At 39.1% G+C, this 21,704-nt stretch overlaps 1 protein-coding gene across 1 annotated transcript in view; it reads right to left on the reverse strand.

Annotated features, from left to right (window-relative positions):
- LOC126176729 (zinc carboxypeptidase-like) overlaps positions 1-21,704 on the reverse strand; it is a 138,411-nt gene that overhangs the window by 22,120 nt on the left and 94,587 nt on the right. The window contains exons 6-8 of the mRNA XM_049923897.1: positions 14,796-14,956; positions 13,513-13,597; positions 11,275-11,477 (exon numbers count right to left, since the gene is read on the reverse strand). Coding sequence (XP_049779854.1) covers positions 11,275-11,477; positions 13,513-13,597; positions 14,796-14,956 — 449 coding nt within the window. The remainder of the gene's footprint in view (positions 1-11,274; positions 11,478-13,512; positions 13,598-14,795; positions 14,957-21,704) is intronic.

The raw sequence follows: 21,704 nt of genomic DNA on the forward strand, positions 1-21,704 counted from the left end.
GGGTAGCAGGTCGATCTTCGTAATATCCCACGAAACTATTATGCGTATGTTAGCTGACTAATGGTGCAACGGCTAACATGGGGGTAGGATATGACTCCTGACGTTTAAAATATGCAGAAACGTAGTCTAGTCAGACATTCACATATAAAGTTTGTGTTTGTTGTAAGAAGTGAATATGCCAGTAGTGTTCATCTGGGTGGTGTTAATTTAATCATCGTGTGAGCTTCGTTCATCTGAACTGAGGGAGGACTCTCAGGTATGCCTGCAACTATCGCATCCAGACGTACAATTCCGGTACCGTCGTCGACGGGTGTGGATGCTTGATAAGTACTTGTGTATTCTACAGGATGATGAAAAAATTTCATTACCTCTATGTATTATTATATATTACTTAGATGTTATAAATTGTTGTTTTTTCTTGTTGTAGGTGCTGATACAGGCTCAAATCACGGCTGATAAGTTCACTTACACCATGGAGGAATGGATGGCAACGAGGACGTTGGCTCACGAATGATCCTGTACAGGCAACTCAATAAGAGATGTTCAGCATTGTTTCGCTCGCAGGTTTCAGAAAGCTTACCCAGCCAAACCAAAAATTTTGCAGTGTGAGGAAAAGCTCTTTGCAGCTGGCTGCATAAAAGATACGTCCTGCTCAGGACGACGACCAACAGCACTGGAAACATATGTAGAGTCTACAACGTCTGTCGAACGTTCGCCGAAAGAGTCCATTCGTAAGCAGTCACAAGAATTGGAAGATCCATACTAGATCTACATCTAAGTCTCGTGGTGTGTGGTGGAGGGTACTTCTGGTACCTCTAACTTATTTCCCCCCTCCTATCCTATTACACTCGCGAATGGGAGTAGAAATAATGATTGACGGTAGGCCTATGTATTGGTTTTTATTTTTCAAATTTTATTAGCATGGCAGGCAATAATATGTTGCCCGACTCATCCTGGAAAAATGTTCTCTCGAAATTTTAATAACAAATCTCTCCGTGATGCACAATGTTTCACTTGTCACAACCGGCAAGGTGTTTTTTGAGCCGCTCTTCGTTGCATCTTCACTCTGCTCTCTCTCTCTCTGTCTCTCTCTCTCTCTCTCTCTCTCTCTCTCTAGCTCTCTCTTCTACCGGTCATACGTGCTAAGGATCACATACTGGTGAAGGTACTAATGAATCGGTGCAGAAAACGCTTTATAAGCCACCTCCTTCGTGGATGAGTTACATTTCCTTAAGGTATTTCCTATGAATCTTAATCTGACATCTACTTTGTTTATGTGGTCGTTCCACCTAAGATCGCTCTGTATAGTTACTCCTAGATATTTGGCGGTAGATATTGTTTCCAGAAATTTCTTATCAATCGTTTTTATGTACAGCAGTGGCTTTCTTTTCCTATGTATGTGTAATATGTTACATTTATTTACGTTCAGGATCAACAGCCAGAACCTGCACCATTGATCGATCCTCTGCAGGTCATTCAGGAAATCGATACCATCTCTGGCATTGCTACTTTGTTATAGACAACAGTATCATCTGCGAACAGCCCTAAAGAACATCCGACACTACTACATCATTTATATACATTGTAAACAATAACGATCCTATCACACATCCTTGGGGTGCTCCAGATTTTGCCTTAAAGTTTGTCCATTTTGTTTCTTTAAAAGTGACGTGTTGTGTTCCTTCTGTAAGGAAGTCTTCAGTCCAGTCGCAAACCTGGTCCAGTATTCGATAATCTCGTTTTTTTTCACTAAACAACAGCGCGGGACGGTATCAAAGGCCTTCCTGAAGTCACGGAACACGGCATCAACCTGAGCGCCGTTGTCTACAGTATTATGCATCTCATGGAGGAACAAAACGAGATCAGTTTTGCAACGTCCCTGTTTTCGAAATCAATGTTGATTACAGTAATGGAGATCTTCGTCCTCCGAAAACTTCATAATTCTGTAATGAACAAAAAACATGTTCCATAATTCTACAAGATTGACTCGGCGTTGCAGAAACATATAGAGAAAAGCATTTAAATCTTAGTTTGTAACCGAATTGAGTGATAATGACATGCAAAAGGTCATCAGGTTTTCGGGCGAGTGCTCCTTTTTTTACAACTCTTCCTTCGTCGAGGAAAGGGTTTTTCCGGACAAGTGTGCAATATATCTCGGTGCAAAAGTTAGAGACTATTTCTGGAATAAAGAAAACCCACATTTTGTAAAGTACATGAAAACAATCCATTACATGTCATGATCTGGGATGCAATGTCTACAATCCACTTGATGTTTCCACAATTCTTTGCCGGTGGTGTGAATCAAATTGAGTTTGTCACCGTATTCAATGATTGGTTTATTACACACCTGCAGGATAGGGGACTGCGTGGTCGTACATGCAGAATGGAGCACCAGCCCATTATATTCTCAATGAGGTATTTTATGATAAATGGATTAGACGTCGTTTTGTTACGAAAACGGTGGTGTACACACAGACACTCTGGAGTAAATAATGAAGAATAGTCATACTACCTGAAATATGTCCTCTGCCAAGATCCCATTAATACAATGCGATCATTACAAATATGTGGACACAGGGTGGGTCTTTTTGATAACTCTATAGTATTGTGTAATCCATGTGTTTATATCGACGAATGTAAGAATCAACACCGAGTGAATAAAGTTAATTCCTTTAGAACAGTGCTAATAATACCAACAAATCCAATATTCACATTTGACACACATATCACTAACGATGAAACATGGCGTCATTTCTCTGGGCCATTGAAGAACTTTAGAGTTCAAACCATAACGTTGATGCAAATTCTGATGATCATATATAATGTCATCTATTTTTACCAAATACTGTATTTTTTTCCTTTGTCAAACTACCTACTTGAGAACTCACTGCATTCCTTTAACTAACTTCGTTAGCTTAGTGAGTCAGTGACGTGACAGTGACGAACTATTGCCAGAAAATGTTTCTGCAGTTGTTTGGATTATTTGTTGTAAATGGTAGAAGCTTCTGTTTGAAGTTCAAAACTATTAACAGCTTTGAAGTTAATGAATTTAACAAATTTAAGAGCAAACTAAATTCAGATTCTTAAGAACTTTGGTTTATATTAATTGCTAGATGCGGCAACAAAACTGTTCAATGGAGAAGAAGAGTGAAAAGATCCACTACTAATCTTAACAACATTAAATAAGGTAAAACAATAATAGAATGTTTAAGCAAATGGCTTAATTGGCCAAGACACCGTACGCCTAATTCTACGAAACCAATTTTAAGATTTGACAGTAGCCACGTAAGTATTAATAAAAGAATTCAAGAGGTAATTTCATCACACGCAGACAATGATGGGCTTAAATAACTGGCGTAAATATTTCGCCAATCAGCACTTGGGTGAATTTCAGACAACTGTTACTACTGGGAAGCAATTAGAGTAATGCAGCCACCAAGTAGTAGCCGTTGCGTAAGGCGAAACAGAAGAAGTCCAACTTAACACTACGCTCAAACTCAGATTGTAGTTTATGGACAACCATGAACCCACGATATGACAAGTAGCCAGAGAGCTTAACCAACATACTTAGGTAAAGTTGCTTATACATCTAACAAGGGCCGGCCGGAGTGGCCGTGCGGTTCTAGGCGCTACAGTCTGGAACCGCGTGACCGCTACGGTCGCAGGTTCGAATCCTGCCTCTGGCATGGATGTGTGTGATGCCCTTAGGTTAGTTAGGTTCAAGTAGTTCTAAGTTCTGGGGGACTGATGACCACAGCAGTTAAGTCCCATAGTGCTCAGAGCCTTTTGAACCATTTAACAAGGAAAGATGCCTAAATTCTAAGACTCTTGAAAGTAACACATAATAAGACGACCGTTACGGCCTGTACTGAAACACCAATTAAGCAAGCAGAATAGTAAATTAAACTCATGAATTCACTCGGGAGTAGTACTATTTAGAGTGCGCACAGCCTTTAACCTATTCCAATAGAACGCATTGCGGCCCAATATACAATAACTGCGTACAGTTTAAAATAAACGGTCAAACTTTTGATTCGGTGAGGCACAAGTCTCAGACAGCACCTCCACAACAAAGCACCAACAGCCCACAACGTAAAAACGTGTCTCAAACTGATACTTTTATTTTTTTTTTTTAAATCGCTTCCCGAGGCATAGCCCGACAGGCACAAACAGCGGACGCTACTCACAGTCAGTCACTGGTGCGTCGCGTTCCTTGTGTACAAATCTGCTGGCCGTCCAAAAGGCCCTCCTGCCCTGCAACAGGCTCAGCGCTACGTGGTCACTTCCTGAACGCCGCGGTCCTTCCTCTGTGCTTTTTTTGGTGGTAAGTTCCTAAGGGATCAAACTGTTGAGGTCATCGGTCCCTAGGCTTACACATTACTCAATCTAACTTACTCTAACTTACACTAAGGACAACACATACAGTCAAGCCCGAAGGAGGACTCGACCCTCCGAAGGGGTTAGCCCCGCGAACCGTGGCAAGGCGCCTCAAACCGCTTGGCTATCCCGCGCGGCTGGGTCCCCATGCTACTTGGAGCCAACTTCCCAATTGCGAGGCGCCGCTGTCGCACCACAGGTGCATGCCCGGACAAAGATAGCAGCACGAGGTCACAACCGACAATTGAGAGATCTAAGCGGGCCACTCGGCTCACTACTAGCATTTGTGAGCACTCTCAGGTAGGAAGGCACTTTTATCAACTACAGGGTACACATTTCACTAGGAAAAGAACAAAAGAAAGAAATAAAGGATTCAGCCAGAATGCGCAAACAGGAAATAAATATAGAACAGCAGAAAGGAAAAGAGAGGCTGTATCAACACAGATATATCTGTACCATTGTTTTTTTGTGTTGCTGTTTTTGTTGTTGTTGTGGTCTTCAGTCCAGAGACTGGTTTGATGCAGCTCTCCATGCTACTCTATCCTGTGCAAGCTTCTTCATCTCCCAGTACCTACTGCAACCTACATTCTTCTGAATCTGCTTAGTGTATTCATCTCTTGCTCTCCCTCTATGATTTTTACCCTCAACGCTGCCCTCCAATACTAAATTGGTGATCCCTTGATGCCTCATAACATGTCCTACCAACCGATCCCTTCTTCTAGTCAAGGGGTGCCACAAGTATCTCTTCTCCCTATTTCTGTTCAATACCTCCTCATTAGTTATGTGATCTACCCATCTAATCTTCAGCATTCTTCTGTAGCACCACATTTCGAAAGCTTCTATTCTCTTCTTGTCCAAACTATTATCGTCCACGTTTCACTTCCATACATGGCCACACTCCATACAAATACTTTCAGAAACGACTTCCTGACACTTAAATCTATACTCGATGTTAACAAATTTCTCTTCTTCAGAAACGTTTTCCTTGCCATTGAGAGACTACATTTTATATCCTCTCTATTTCGACCATCACCAGTTATTTTGTTCCACATATAGCAAAACTCATTTACTACTTTAAGCGTCTCATTTCCTAATCTAATACCGTCAGCATCACCCCATTTAATTCGACTATATTCCATTATCCTGATTATGCTTTTGTTGATGTTCATCTTATATCCTCCTTTCAAGACACTGTCCATTCCGTTCAGCTGCTCTTCCAGGTCCTATGCTGTCTCTGACAGAATTACAATGTCATCGGCGAACCTCAAAGTTTTTATTTCTTTTCCATGGATTTTAATTACTGCTCCGAATTTTTCTTTTGTTTCCTTTACTGCTTGCTCAATATACAGATTGAATAACATAGGGGATACGCTACAGCCCTGTCTCACTCCCTTCCCAACCACTGCTTCCCTTTCATGCCCCTCGACTTTTATAACTGCCATCTGGCTTCCGTTCAAATTGTAAATAGCCTTTCGCTCCCTGTATTGTACTCCTGCCATCTTCAGAATTTGAAAGAGTGTATTCCAATCAATATTGTCAAAAGCTATCTCTGAGTCTACAAATACTAGAAACGTGGGTTTGCCTTTCCTTAATCTACTATCTAAGAGAAGTCGTACGGTCAGTATTGCCTCATTTGTTCCAACATTTCTACGGAATCCAAAGTGATCTTCCCCGAGGCGGCTTCTACCAGTTTTTCCATTCGTCTGTAGAGAATTTGTGTTAGTATTTTGCAGCCGTGGCTTATTAAACTGATAGTTCAGTAATTTTCACATGTGTCAACGCCTGAATTATTATATTCTTCTTGAAGTCTGAGGGTATTTCTCCTGTCTCATACATCTTGCTCACCAGTTGGTAGAGTTTTGTCAGGCCTGGCTCTCCCATAGCTATCAGTAGTTCTAATGAAATGTTGTCTACACCCAGGGCCTTGTTTCAGCTTAGGTCCTTCAGTGCTCTGTCAAACTCTTCACGCAGTGAGTGTTACTTTTCTTAAATTCAATTCTATTAACCCTCTACACTTAGTCAAGGTCCCGTAATGGTTCACGTTGTGTAATTCTGTGTGGATAGGTCACCTGTTTTCTGAACTATCATAATATACATTGAATCATATCATAATATAAATTGAATAACCTTACATTTAAACTGAAAAAGAAACCGCTTATGAGTTTGTCTAGTAAAATATATAAGGAATTTAGTATAAATATTGATTGTAATAAACTTTAGACATGAAACATAATTGGTGATTTTTGTAATTAGAGGTATTTTTGAAAAAGACATCCCACAGCCCCACATGACAGAGAATCAATGTACCTGTAAAAATATTGAAAAACTGGTGACAGTGCGTGAGTTGTGAAAGTTATTAAACATTGCAACAAAGCTGGTACATGCGGCGAACTGAAATATATTTATCCCGTCATGACCTGTCGTTAGTTAGGTTTCACGTCTCTGATGTCTATAAAAACGCCACTAACTTAACTCATGTAATATATAAAGCTCGGGGCCTAGTGGTCAGCACCGCTGCCTCCAGACTGGATGAGCCCAGGCTCTATCTATTCGCAAATAGATTAGAAATTTTCTTCCGACGGGACTCGGTGTTTGTGTTGTCCTTATCATTCACATATTGTTCCCTGAACGCAAAAGTCGCTGAAGAGGTGTCCAATAAAGTGAAATGCGCCTAGTGTCTGAAACGCGAACCTCTGTCTCGAAACATGGCAGAGAACCCAAAGAGATTCTGGATGTATGTAAAGCACACCTGCGGCAGGGTGCATTCAATATGCTCAGAGCTCAATAGTAGTGGTAATGGTACTCCAGACACTGCCGCTAGAGCAGACTTAGTGAGCATGGTTTTCCAAAATTCCTTTACCAAAGATGGCGAGGTATTCTAAAATTCCTAAAAATCGAATAAAGAAGAGATGCCTGCATGACTAACTTAGGCGTAAATATGTTTGGTGCACGGAAGCCACTTAAATCACTTAATGAAAACAAGGCCTCTGGACCAGACTGTATACCAGTCACGTTTCTTTCAAAGTATGCTGCAGCAGTAGCTTCATAATTAACTGTCATATACAAGTGTAACAGCTCGCTCGTCGAAAGATCCGTGCCCGAAGACTGGAGATTCACGCGGGTCACACCAATACCAAGAAAGGAAATAGATGTAATCAGCTGAATTACAGACCCATTTAAGTAACGTCGATTTGCAGTAGGATTTTGGAATAAGAGCTGTGTTCAAACGTGAACGAGTATCGCGAAGAAAACTACTTATTGACAAATAGCCAACACGGTCTCAGAAAATATCGTTCTCGTGAAACCCAGTTAGCTCCTTATTGTTAAGGAGTAATGAGTGCTGTCAACAGGGATAGTAAATTGATTCCTCGGTTTTGGATCATTAGAAGACTTTGACGCCGTTCCTGACAATCGCCTTCTAATCAAATTACATGCCTACGGAATATCGTCTCATTTGTGCCACTGGATTTATGATTTCCTATGAGAAAGGTCACAGTTCGTAATGACTAATGTAAAGTCACCAAGTCAAACAGAAATACTACCTGGTGTTCCCCAAGGAAATGTTATAGGCTCTCTACTGTTCCTGGTCTACGTAAGTGACTTAGGAGACAATCTGAACAGTGCTTGTTTGCTGATGACGCTGCCATTTATCGTCTTCCGAAGTCCTCAGATTTTCAAAGCCAACTGCAGAATGATTTGGGCAAGATATATGTATGGTGCAAAAATTGGCAATTGGTTTTAAGTAATCAAAAGCCTGGAATCATCCACTTGAGTACTAACGGAAATCTTTCATGATAAATGACAGGAATCTAAATGCTGTGAATCTAGCTAAATACTTAGGTATTGCGATTAACAATAATTTAAAACTGCATCAGCTAGGATTGATGGAGGACATCAAAAAGTTGAAAGTGGAACGGCTCGTGTTTTATTATTACGAAATGTGGAAGAGAGTGTCACGGACATAATGAGCGAATTGTGGCGGCAGTCATTAAGATAAAGGCGTTTCTCGTTGCGGTGGAACCTTCTCTTGGAATTTCAATCACCACCTTTCTTCTCCAAAAGTGAAAATATTTCACTGGTGTCCAACTACTTAGGGATAAATGATCATCAAATATAACAAGAGAAATGAGAGCTCGATCGGAAAGATTTAAGTGTTCGTTTTTCCTATGCGCTTTTTGAGAGTGGAACGGTAGAGAAATAGTTTGAAGATGGTTCGATGAACCGTTTTCCAGGCACCTGATTATGAATTGCAGAGTAATCGTGTAGATGTAGATGCAGATGGGGTCTCTGGGCCAACAATGATATACGATTATTATCATAGTACAAACAAAGAATGTAGTTAAACATTACATTAGGTCTACGTTCGTAAAATTTTTCAGTTGATCATAGTTTTAACGACTTTTCTGTACTTTGTATTTCAATAATTCCAGTCACTGTCCTAATTTATTTACTGAAGTTTTAGTATTTGTACTTGCTAATCTTGGAAAACTGCATAAACACAGGAAATGGCCCCTGAGAATATAAAGAGAACCAGTGTATCAGTTTTGATGTACAGGGTGATTTTGATAAATGTGGGCAAACTGCAACAAACTATCCCTAAGATAATAAGGAGTAAAAGGGGTCATATAGTCATATGGCCAGGATTGCGTTGTGCGGGAGGTTAATGTACTTCAAATTAGAGACAAAAGGTATGTAATACCTTTGAGAGCTCACGTGGAAACACACCAGATATGTGCGAATGTCCCCTCTGTACTAGTGTTTGAGTGGAATGGTAGCTACGAATCACCAACACTGAGACACTCTCAGCTTGTGGGTGGGGACTATTCGCAACTGTCTCATGGGACTAGTCATCCGTTCATCATGTCTGACAGGCGAAACACATCTGTTCTTCCTGCTTGTGATCCTGTCTCCTTTTCTGGTGCCTTATATGGTACGAACAGTGAGGCGGGTGGTACATGCTCCAGCTCAGTTCTGAATTTCTGTGCGGATGCAAATCGACGACATTTACTGTACTTCGACCACACATTGAGGCTGAACTGGTGCTGATGGTCTGCTGCAACAATATCACCAAAATGCTAGTACAGACTATTCACACTTACCTGCTGTGCTCTCATGTACGTTTTCAGTCACTGATACCAGCAAAGATATTTTATCTGCAGCTTCAGGTGGGTGTACCGCCTTTGGAACACATTCCCACACATTTCCATACGTCCATATGGCCTCTCTTTCAGCGTATCCACTTAGCGATCTTTTCCTGCCGTTTGTTCCCATTTATTATAATTGCCCTATGTATCAAAGCTGATATACAGGTGCAGAATATTAGTAATCGAAAAACTCAATACCAAATTGCAATGTTGAAAGGATGCCATAGCACATAACAAAATGATGATTCAAAATGTTCTTGATGTACAGAAAATTTAAAGAGTTTTCCAAGAGCATGCAATCTTGATCAGTTAGAGATATACAAATTGTTTTCCGCTTTTGTGTATATTGGGGAGACACTGAAATATTGCCGACATTAAATATATGGAAAATTAAAAGTTTCAGCGAGTCACAGAAAACTGATAATCCGAATCCTATTAATAACAGTTTCCTCTAAGTTGTTACTGTATATGTAACAACAGGAAAAAAAATTGCAGTTCTGTACAAAATGTCAAGCGAGTCATTCAATGCGTGTTTCATTTGTTGTATTTTCGTGAAAAAAAGTGTTAACTACCTTGGTGACATCATTTTGATATTATTGAGTGAGGTTTTGGGTAATGGTGATGTCGTTTCTAACGCATCTAAGAAACGTGAGAGAAGAACGAATTTTTTTCTTTCTTTACGATGACTTTTTTATTTTGTAACCTCTTAAGGTAAATTGTACGTAGTGAAACGAAGTATAGAAACATAAAATCTTTGAAGTCTTAAACAAAAATCGAAGTTTAGGCTACATTCTATTTTTGTTAGTTAGCTTTTTCTATTTATATGAGTCATCGCTGGAGCACTTTGAGCGAATCATCCATATTAACGCTCTATGATAAAAACTCCGCTTTTTAAAGGAGAATATATAAGTCTGTATGAAAACCTAGTAATGCAACTGGTTCGCAAGAGCACCATCAGTGGCTGCTCAAGTAGTTCTTGATTAAATCAACATATATTTGTAAATTAATTATGGCTTCACAAGTGATTTTCCCGTATTCACATTTCCATCTGCTCAGTATCCTTTATCAAATATCATCTCAATGCGACATACCATATATTCTAAGAGTAATTTATTATGCAATGCCCTGTCTGTTACAACCTCCCGCAGCACAGAGCTATGCTTATCTATTTATAACTCGAAATTTCGTAAAGGAAGTTTAACGAGCTGTGACAACGTGAAGCCTTTATGTATGTGTAAATCAGTGAGGCCCTTTAGCTCGGCCAACTGGCCTTATAGATAAACCAGTGGAGATATTGCCATGGCAGTCAGATGTGTGTTTACTTTCTCAGTCTTTCACACATGTAGTTTTCTGGACTGGTACAAACACATTCTGTCACGTAGTCATGTAGTAGACATATGCTGCCAGCGTTTAACTTCTACATTAATTATTGTGTTTTACCTATATTGCGTCCACCGCAAGGCCACTTTAATTCATAATTCAGATAACGAAGTCCGGGACTTTACTTTGCAGCTTTATACTGGGATTTATGTTAACCAAGAAGTAGGTACACAATTATTTAATGTCTTCAAACGAGTGCTAATAGTGTTTCAGTTTGGTCTTAATATTCTGCAGCTACAGTCTACTACATAAACGGTTAATTAGGTGCCAGTGACTGCAATAGTGTTACAAAGTCAGCATTGAGTGACGCTAACAAACAGAACAAAATAAATACGCCGGTCCTGAGGCAATAATGCTGTCACAGAAGACTCACCAGGTCGTCGTAGTTCGGTGCTGTCACGCTGTATAAGCCATATGGGAACATGAGCATCTGCCCGTAACTGTGGAAGTCCAGGTAGACCTGGAAGTCGTCGCCCAGACTCGCCAAAAATTCTGAGAAGGTCCTCGTTTCAACCTCAGAGAAGGGTTCTGGACCGGCGAAGTCCGATGAACACACCGTGGAGCTGGCACCTTCTTCTGTCGGTGAGGAAACACATATTCTTGTGAACACATGATTCCTGAGGACATTTATTCGTTATCTATGCAGTTGCTTCTAGATTTATGAGAGTGGTTCTTCATTGTAGCAAATTACAGAATGAACACCTTTAACCTAGATATAACTAGAAAATACCACTCATATGAATATTTAAACTCAAAGAGAATTACATGCTCTGAATAACCAGACATCACCCATTGGTATTTTTGTGATCTCTCAAAGGCCTTTGATTATGTAAATAATGGAATTCTTTTAGATGAGCTAAATCATTATGGCTTGAGGGGGCAGTGCACAAATGGTATAACTCATACTTAACTGGAAGAATGCAGGAAGTTGAAATAAGTGGTTCATGTAATGTTAAAACAACAGCTGATTCCTCAAACTGGGGGGCTATCAAGTACAGGGTCCCACAGGGTTCAGTCTTAGGTCCTTTACTGTTCTTGATATACATTAATGACTTACCATTATCGATGATGCAAAGTTTGTTCTTTTTGCTGATGATGCAAGTATAGTAATAACATCCAAAAACCAAGAACTAAGTGATGTAAATAATGTTTTTCACAATATTATTAAGTGGTTCTCAGCAAACAGACTCTCTTTAAATTTTGATAAAACACAGTATATACAGTTCCGTACAGTAAGTGGCACAACTCCAGTAATAAATATAGACTTAAAACAGAAGTCTGTAGATAAGGTAAAATTTTCAAAATTTTTAGGTGTGTCCATTGATGAGAGGTTAAACTGGAAGCAACACATTGATGGTCTGCTGAAATGTCTGAGTTCAGCTAAGTATGCTATTAGGGTTATTGCAAATTTTGGTGATAAGAATCTCAGTAAATTAGCTTACTATGCCTACTTTCATTCGCTGCTTTCGTATGGCATCATATTCTGGGGTAATTCATCGTTGAGTAGAAAAGTATTCATTGCTCAAAAACGTGTAATTAGAATAATTGCTGGAGCCCACCCACAGTCATCCTGCAGACATATATTTAAGGATCTAGGGATCCTCACAGTAACCTCACAGTATTTATATTCACTTATGAAATTTGTTGTTAATAATGCAACCCAGTTCAAAAGTAATAGCAGTGTGCATAGCTATAACACCAGGAGAAAGGATGATCTTCACTATGCAGGGTTAAATCTGACTTTGGCACAGAAAGGGGTAAATTATGCTGCCACAAAAGTATTTGGTCTCCTACCAAACAGCATCAAAAGCCTGACAGATTTAAAAATAAATTAAAAGAATTTCTAAATGACAACTCCTTCTAGTCATTGGCTGAAGTGTTAGATATAAATTAAGGGAGAAAAAACAACAACTTAAACATTAGTGTCATGCAATATTTTGTGTAATGTAATATCTTGTACAGACATCTTTTATTAACCTGACACGTTCCACATCATTACAAAGAGTCGTAATCTTGATCTATGGAACAAGTATTAATCTAATCTAATCCAATCTCTCTAAAGAGCCTGTATAGATTTGCTGTTGTTCTCTTATGTTCAATGACTAGGGTCTCACCGCGTTGGTCTGTTCTGTACAAGTCTCTTCGTCGTTGCGGACCTACCACAACCAACACCCATTTCAGTTATCTCCTCAGCTCTCCTCTCGACGTTGGTTGAAGCTCTTAGGGCAGTTTTCACTACGTGTCCTCTGGCAATTAGCCTAGAATAAAGTTAAAAGATAATGCCAATGGACACTCGTTTCTAAATCCTGTAACATGTTTTCGTGATCTGACAACTGATAATTCGTACCCGAGTTAAAGAATGACGTGTTTTGTTGAGTAGAAAAACAGACAAAAGTCAGTTACATACACGTATAATTTTTCCTTGATTATCTGTAACAGTAATTTTAGTTGCCCGTATGGGAGGATCGTAAATATATCAACGTTAAGAAGGTTATTTAATTCCTGCACCACTGTGTATAAAAACACAGAAGTAATTACGTTCAGCAGATACCAATGGATATACGAATATTGTGAAAGGGGGGCCAGTACTTGCTGTAGATTCAATACTTACCTCCCCAATGGAAGTCCCAGTTACGATTCGGGTCAGCCCCGTAGCATGGCGTGTATGGGGTGCGAGTCCCGCGCCAATTGCGATCCTGCGAACACATGTCAATCCTGACCACAACGGCAGCTGGGAAGCATTTCTACTCTATATCTGCCCCCGTAGTCTACAAGCTACTGTACTGAGAAACTCCAAGGTAGAGGCTACTTTCTAATCTTCATGATAGATCAAAACTTTATGCGGGACTGCGTTTCGAAACCGAAACTTCGCACTTCCCTGCCAACTTCGCACTTACCGATTGAGTGATTCAGGCATGACTCGAGACCTATCCTCACAGCATAAATTATGCAGTGCCTTTTTCTAGCTACGTGAACTACTTGCATGGTTACCTGTATACTTTTCTATCCTACTCGGACATAGACTGAAAATCTCTGTGCTCACTCTCAAGGACAGTCTGAACAAACAGGCACTTCCATGTGTAACGTCAGACATCACCTTGGCTAGAGACATTGTACTACATGCGTTTCCTGTTGTGGGAGGGGACAACAATGATTATAGAGTGAAATGCTGGCATTTAATGTATTACTGTCACTACAATGCACCAGCATACACTGTAATTAAAATCATTTCATAGCATAAATATACATTGTTCTGTTTCAGAACTGGTCATAAGAACCTGTAGAACATATTTTCCATCATTCTAGGAATCAATGTATTGATTAACAGTATGGGCCACTGTGCATACATCTGTTTAGTGAAAACACTCTTCAGTTGCTCATATGCATTACGAAATATACGAGGTGACAGTTTAGAGTTATTCGTCCTGTACACTAATACACCCAAGACAAGGTGTCAGTAGCCTACGTTTATCTTCATTGGCGCTACGGATGCTTCTTGAAACGGTGAAACAAGTTTTAGTGCACAGTCATGAAAATCTCTGGCCGGAATTTAGGAATATGTTTCTGCAATATATTTCACTGAGTGACAGCTATTTCAAATTTTTTAGGTTTCCATTCATATAACACAGTGTGTTCAAAGAAATAAATTTAGGAAGCAGTACTCTAAAGAAACAAATATACCGAGTTCTATCCGGATTTAATTGGACCAGAAAGAAAAACAACGACATTATAGTCTAGAGTTAATGTCGTAATATGTAACATCAAATTAACTGAATTCTTATCGTCATTCTGAACTGGACTTACATATCCTATATATTCGATTCATTCAACAAAACTGAATAGCATACAGACTATTAACCTGTTAAATTAGATGAAGTTTAGTGTGCTACTCACCGTGGTCCAAGTGTATACGTATCCATCAGGGTTGAGGTTAGGGAAGACGTAAAAGTTAAACTGCCTCACGATGTCCCTTACGACCGAGTCATTGGTCGTCAGTATCTGGTTGATGATCCACGTAGCGGTGGCAGGGCTGATCCACTCACCAGCATGGATGCCTGCCAAGTCATATTTGTAATACTTCCGATCAAAAAAATGGTTCAAATGGCTCTGAGCAGTATGGGACTTAACATCTATGGTCATCAGTCCCCTAGAACTTAGAACTACTTAAACTTAACTAACCTAAGGACAGCACACAACACCCAGCCATCACGAGGCAGAGAAGATCCCTGACCCCGCCGGGAATCGAACCCGGGAACCCGGGCGTGGGAAAGGAGACCACGAGATGCGGGCACTTCCGATCAGAAATGGTAATGTGTGTCAATGCAAAATTTACTGAAAAAAGAATCGTCTAAGCAAGACAGCCCAGTGAGTTTTAATAAATAATCCAGTGATTACGGGTTCGACGCCAGATGACAAAACAATTTTGTTCCTGTTAGTTGACGGGCCCCTCGCTGCCGTGTAAGTTTTGCGAATATGACGAAAGCCATTTTTCATTATCACTACATGATTCGTCGTGAAACAGGTTAATTTTCTCACCTGCTGCTTGTGCATGTACACTACCTGACAAAAATGTAATGCTAATGTAAGTTCGCCTGTATACACACCATTGACAGGTAAGTAAATGATTTCATTTGCAATTCTGTGGGACAGGTAGAACATCTACCGAGTGCACTGGTGTGATTTCTGGTTAGTGGTGTTACCAGACTTGGTGCCATATAAAATGGGAAGACTATGGTAATGGACTCATATATGCCGCGTAATCGTCTGAGATAGCAGTATCAGCAACTGATGGAGTTGGAAAGCGTGCAGCGACTGAGCGGTCTGTGCGTCCTCTTTAGGAGTTGTGGGCGGTCAACGCCGAAAGGTGTGGCGGCTATGTCTTCTGTGGTAGGAACAGCTGCTAACGGAACTTTCGTAGAAAAGAAATCCCAAGAAATCAACAATGAACTTCAATAGTAGTGACTTTTCTGTTGGTCAGCAACTATTGAAGATGTACATAGATGGTGCAGAACGATTGCATTAAAAGTCCAATGAGAGATGTGGTGAAACCAGTTCTACATCGTTGGCCATGGACTGACAGACAAAGTTTCGACAACCAAATAACTGACGCCGAATTATCTCTCTCTTCAAGCAACGCGTCAGTGCTTCATAGACTAGGATCTCTGTTCTCTACCTTCTCATGTGGCGTCGACAGTCTGCCAATATCGAGTGACGGTTTTCCGAGAGCATCACAGAATATCCAAAACGTTCGCTTCTCCTTTCTTGTGTGGTTGAGAGGGACAGTTCCTTGTCGCTTTTGGTACACGTAATAGTAATAACTGTCGACTGTACGGCATTTGGTGTGGCAGGTCTGACTGTTGCTACGTCTTCTTTGCTTCAGTCTGGGTCGGTCTGCTCGGACGCCTTGCTTCAGCGTTCCCAGCATAAGAGACGTGAGGTATGAATTTGCACGAGACAGAGTTAGCAACCACACGCTTACAACAGGTGTGATTCACATGTCTGTACACGTACGGAATTATATATGGGTGTTTTATAATGAATTACGATGTTTTCTCACTTTTTTACATTTGTATAAATACGTTTTCTACAATTTTCAAATATAAATACGATGATTAGGCGACACTCTTCTAAAACCATTACTGTCGTACATCGCATAGAGACGCAGTTGGCTACTTTTTATGTAAAAAGGACAAAAATGTTTTCCACCACTCTCATAATGTGCATAGGTTGTGATCCTTTTCCAGGTAACCTTCTAGGTAGAGCAACCACTGCTATGAGTAATCATCTTAGATATTAATAAACTGCTTAGCTGTATTTACTCCTTTATTTTTTGATCACTACCGGTTTTGTGGCATTAAAAGCCACGTTGTCAGGTGAACATCTGTATAACAATAAAACCAGAAGGAATAAAAACCCTGAGAGAGTCACTGATATAACTTCCTAAAATTATTTTAATATTTTAAAAAATTATAGAAAGCTGTTAAAACTTTTACGTGAGATAACTAAAAACTTTTTACTCATGTAACTAAAACATTAGTATTAAAACGCTGGGAACTTTGTACTCAACATTCGTTGTCGATTAGAACAAAACACTGTTAAAAGTAAAAACAGCCGGATTCCAATCAAATATGGTGGATAAGTTGTAAACAAATTGTACCATAATGATTCACTGGCAAGGTGAAAATAAATGAAACACCATTAAGACTTAATTCGCGGCCAGCATACAAAACCGAGAATTGATTACAAAAAATGTAAAAGTTTTAATAGTTTAAAAAAAAATTTAATGGTAAAATAATTTCAGAGAATTATCATACCAGAGGTTGTCTCAGGACTGTTATTCCTTCTGGTTTTGTTGTTATACAGATGTTCACCTGAAGATGTAGCTTTTGGTGCCATGAAACCGTAAATGATACAAAAATAAAGGAGTAAATACAGCTGAACATCCAGCATGTGATTTTTTTATCAAAAACACCTTTCTCAGCACTCTAAAATCGCCGTGTGCATCCATTTATTTCGTGAAGGCAAAGCAAGTCTGCATTATCGGTGCACTTTCGTCGCTGTGTGTTCAATCTTGAGCGGGTCAGTGTGGCTCGTGCGAGCTATTTAGTCTACCATCATTCCTCTAAATTCATTTCAAGCTTAGAGAGTGGCGCATATTAGCTCTTTATCATTACGGCAAGAAGACTTGTCAGCAAGGGAAATTGCCCATCGAATTGGCGTACACAGCAACAGTATCATTCAACAATTGTACCACTATCTTACGACAAAAAAGACTACTTGTTAGTGTTCACTGGACCACTGCCAGCAAAATATGGCTCGTAGATACCCTGAAGACAGCTTCTGACTTCTTGAAAGTAAATATGAAGGGCAAAGTCGATCCTGACAATACCCAGCCACCACCAGTCTTTGTTCCAAACGTCCATTGCGAACAACAGTATATACCACGAATACTGTGATGTGCGAAGGTGGTGGGCAAAGGAACTCCTGTGATGGAAAGTGGATCAGTGATGTTGGGTTATTTTCACTGATGAATGTAGTATTTATCTGACATCTGATGATCCAGGAAGAAGGGGAAAGAGGCGACGAGCTACCACTGCACGTTATAACATGCTAGGGTACACATTCAGCAGGGATGTGATTCACGCATGTTTTGGGCCAGTATTGCGTATAGATGTGGCAAGGCTTTCATCACTACCGAAGGTAATATGAGGGCCTATCTTGTGCTGGTGGGCGAGTTTTATCAAAGACATCATCCTCAAATCTGTGAAAATATTAGGTACACGTTTAGATCTTGTTTTGTCTTTTGGAATAATTCTTGAAATAAATTCATTCTGATGTCTTTAATTTATTATGGCCACTAATACAGACATTTTTAGCTCTAGTTTTTAATTCAATTACTCTCGTATTATTAAGATTCTTTCTAGGAATAAGCAATTATGCACTAGAATTAAATTATCATTCTTACTTAATCTGTTGGAATCAGTAATATTACTTCTTCTACAATAATCACACAAATAGGCCACAGTGAATTGTTCCACTATGGTCTATTGTTTAATATAAAAGTTTGATGAAGGAATTTTAAAAAGATTCTCAGAAAGATTTTTGAATTTTGATATATTCCATAGTAGATTTCATACATTTATGTGTATGTTTATCTTTATACGGTGGATTTGAGCCAAAACATTCTGTTTCTTTAATCTCTTGACAATCAACACATTTTTTGAGTGTGTTATCGGTCTGAGTCTGTTGTTCGCCATTTTTCATTGACAACAGTATCTTCGAATGTTTTTAACTCAGAATTCGCTAAAGTGATTTATATAACCTCCACTCACACAAGGAATTCGTTTACTACCGTATAATCTTACGTGATATTCATTTTACATTGTCTGCAAATTGTCCTGTAACCATCTTTTGCATATTTTTGTGAAGTAAAATTGTCAATTGACTTTTCAGTTTTGTAAAATGTACAGAGTTTTCATTGAACGTGCTCGATTCATACAAGAAAAATTTTTGGAAGGAAAAAGTAAAATTTTCTAGTTAATAAAGATAAATCAGCTATACCTGCTTTAACTGCTTTTTTATTAATTCATTATATTCATAGTATTGTCCTTAAAGAAATACAACAAACCATTAATGTGCCTACATACAGAATTCATTCCAGTAGGTCCTCCTGGAAATTTTCTAGTTGTAACATCTCATGGTTTATATTAAAATTGCATTCATCTATTTCATATAGGAAAGTTCATTGAAGAATAATACACCATTAACTTTAAAATCTTATGTAATCCCCTATTAGATATTGACTTAGGGTAGCCTGGTGCTAATTGTAATGTGTAAAATATATGATGTATGGCATATTGTCACAAATAAAATTAACTTCTACTTGATCTTTAATATATTCCATCTATCTTTTTCTTCTAAATCTTGTTTGAAAAATGTTAATCAGTTAGTTATTGGCTGTGATCTCATATCACTACCAATCCACAACCACTTTCAATAGAATATTTATAAAATGCCATTCACAAATGATGCATAATTGTACACAGATTGTGTACTGAGTCCATCAGAGCGATTGAACTTCTTCATCTAACATAAAGATTTATTTGGTTCATATGAAACAACTGGAATTGTTTGTGGTTTTTATGGTTGTGTTGTTGTCAAAAAATTTTCAATAGAGTCGATGTCATCTTGAGATAGTTCTAAATGTGAACCACTGTAGTATGTATACATTGCTGCTGTATCACCATCTGTGTATTTTAAAGTTAATGCATGACCAGTTTCATGAACCAAAACTACAAATAGATTTGCTTTACCTTTATCAATCTCCAAGTATCACAACTTTTTGTCATCCATATGCATTCCCACTGGACCATTGTTCATAGTTGGGAAACATGCATGACATAACACATTATTACCATTTCTGTATAGATCCTTTGGACAACTGTGACCATAGATTTAATAACTATGTATTCATCTGTTATTTATAATTAAAATATCAGGTTTTATGTTATGTTGATGAAACAGAAAGCAAAAATACTTATGTCATAAATTAAAGGCACTTTTTGCCATTTGTAATACCTTTTTAGCTGTACCTTTATAATACCGTTTTATATTTCTCTTATTCCATTGATATCTAGCAATTCTATAGTCAGTAGTTTTATGTTCCACACCATATGTAGGTTTATTCATAACGTTTCTTCATTCAGTTCACCAATGATTTCAAGATCATGTGTGGCATGAAATATCATTAATGCTTATCTAAATACATCAATCACTTGAGTAAGTTTTGTATCATTCTCAGTATCTATCAATACTCATTCAAATATTTCATTGCTTTACTCTTTTCATATGCAACTGCTATTTTCACAAAGAACATTAGTAGAAAGAGGTATTATAAGACTTGATTAAAAACAGGTTTGCGTGCTCTGGATCCAGAGGGCTATGCTGGCAGTAGTTTACCTACCACAAGAGTCACTCAAGCCGGAGAGGCTGAAGGGGAGGGGCCAGACAAAGTGTATCCCACAATGGCCTTTCTGTCCTCAGTTTCCTGTCCTCATCCTGTTCCTGCCATATCTATTTTTCAACCATTCTTTGTCGTAAGTAAAGAGTGGGGTGGACAGGATCCCTTAGCCATAAAGAAGCAACTCTGAACAATAAGTCTCTCAAGCAAATAACTTGGGTAGTATCTTGAAGAGTGGCTTTCCACTGGTCCACAAAGAACAATCTTCAAGCGAGCATGGAGGAAAATGAGGATGAGTCGGAGCATCCTGAAATCACTGGATGTAAACTCAGACCAAGACGGCAAAGCTTCTTTGGAACTGAAATATCTGACCAATTCACTAATACAACACAACATAGTATTGACAGCAGTACAGGAAACCAGATTCACAGATGATCATTCCATCGAGTCCCAAGGATAGAATCCTCAATGGAAAAGTGGATCAGTGGGTAATGAAGAACGTAAGTAACTTAGGTACAAGATTTGTAATCAGTCAGGAGATACTGGATTCAGTGACTGACTTCATCTCCCAAAGCAGTTGTATAACCATCCTCTCCCTCACATGTGTTAACAAGGGCTACAATGCAGTCAATGTACATTCCCCAACCAATCCAGACAGAACTGAAAAATTCTGGGAAGACTTATAAGATATTCTCTCTAAAGTTTCAGAGACACACACAGTCATACTGTTTGGTGACTTTAATGACCAACTGGAAGGAGGGAAAAAGTACAGAAATATAGTGGCCAACTATCCAGCACATATGAGAGCCATCCACAATGGGGCATGATTAGTGGATCTTTGTATGACTTTTGGGTCGTTCATGTCAAACACCTGCCAAGGGCTTCGATTTGTCCCAACACCAACTTGGTTGAATTCCAGTTAGATCATGTGGCCATTTCAAGAAAATCTCAAAAGGAAATACAAATCATGAAGGTGTTAAGAAGTGCCACTCAGACCACTACCTGTCAAAGATCAAAATGAGACTCTGGCCTAGAAACACTAGAGTACACAGAACTTCCTAGACGATTAGATCTGAAGTAGACTTAAGAACAGACAAGAAAGAGGCCAGGGACTGAACAGCACAGATTTCAACCTCTGGGACAAACTTATGGAGACTTTTGTGAAGATAGCCAATGAACTCGCCCCCATCACGAGAATAAGAAAACATCCATGGTGGAATGAAACCAGACAATGCACTAACCCAAACACTGACAGTTTGGGGGAAGTGGAATTGTCAAAAAACCAAGAATAATTGGGAGAACTTTTTGGAACAAAGAAGGCTTACAGGTAAGATAAATCTATG

This window comes from Schistocerca cancellata, chromosome 3 (assembly GCF_023864275.1).
Source record: "Schistocerca cancellata isolate TAMUIC-IGC-003103 chromosome 3, iqSchCanc2.1, whole genome shotgun sequence".
Classification (NCBI taxonomy): Eukaryota; Metazoa; Arthropoda; class Insecta; order Orthoptera; family Acrididae; genus Schistocerca; species Schistocerca cancellata.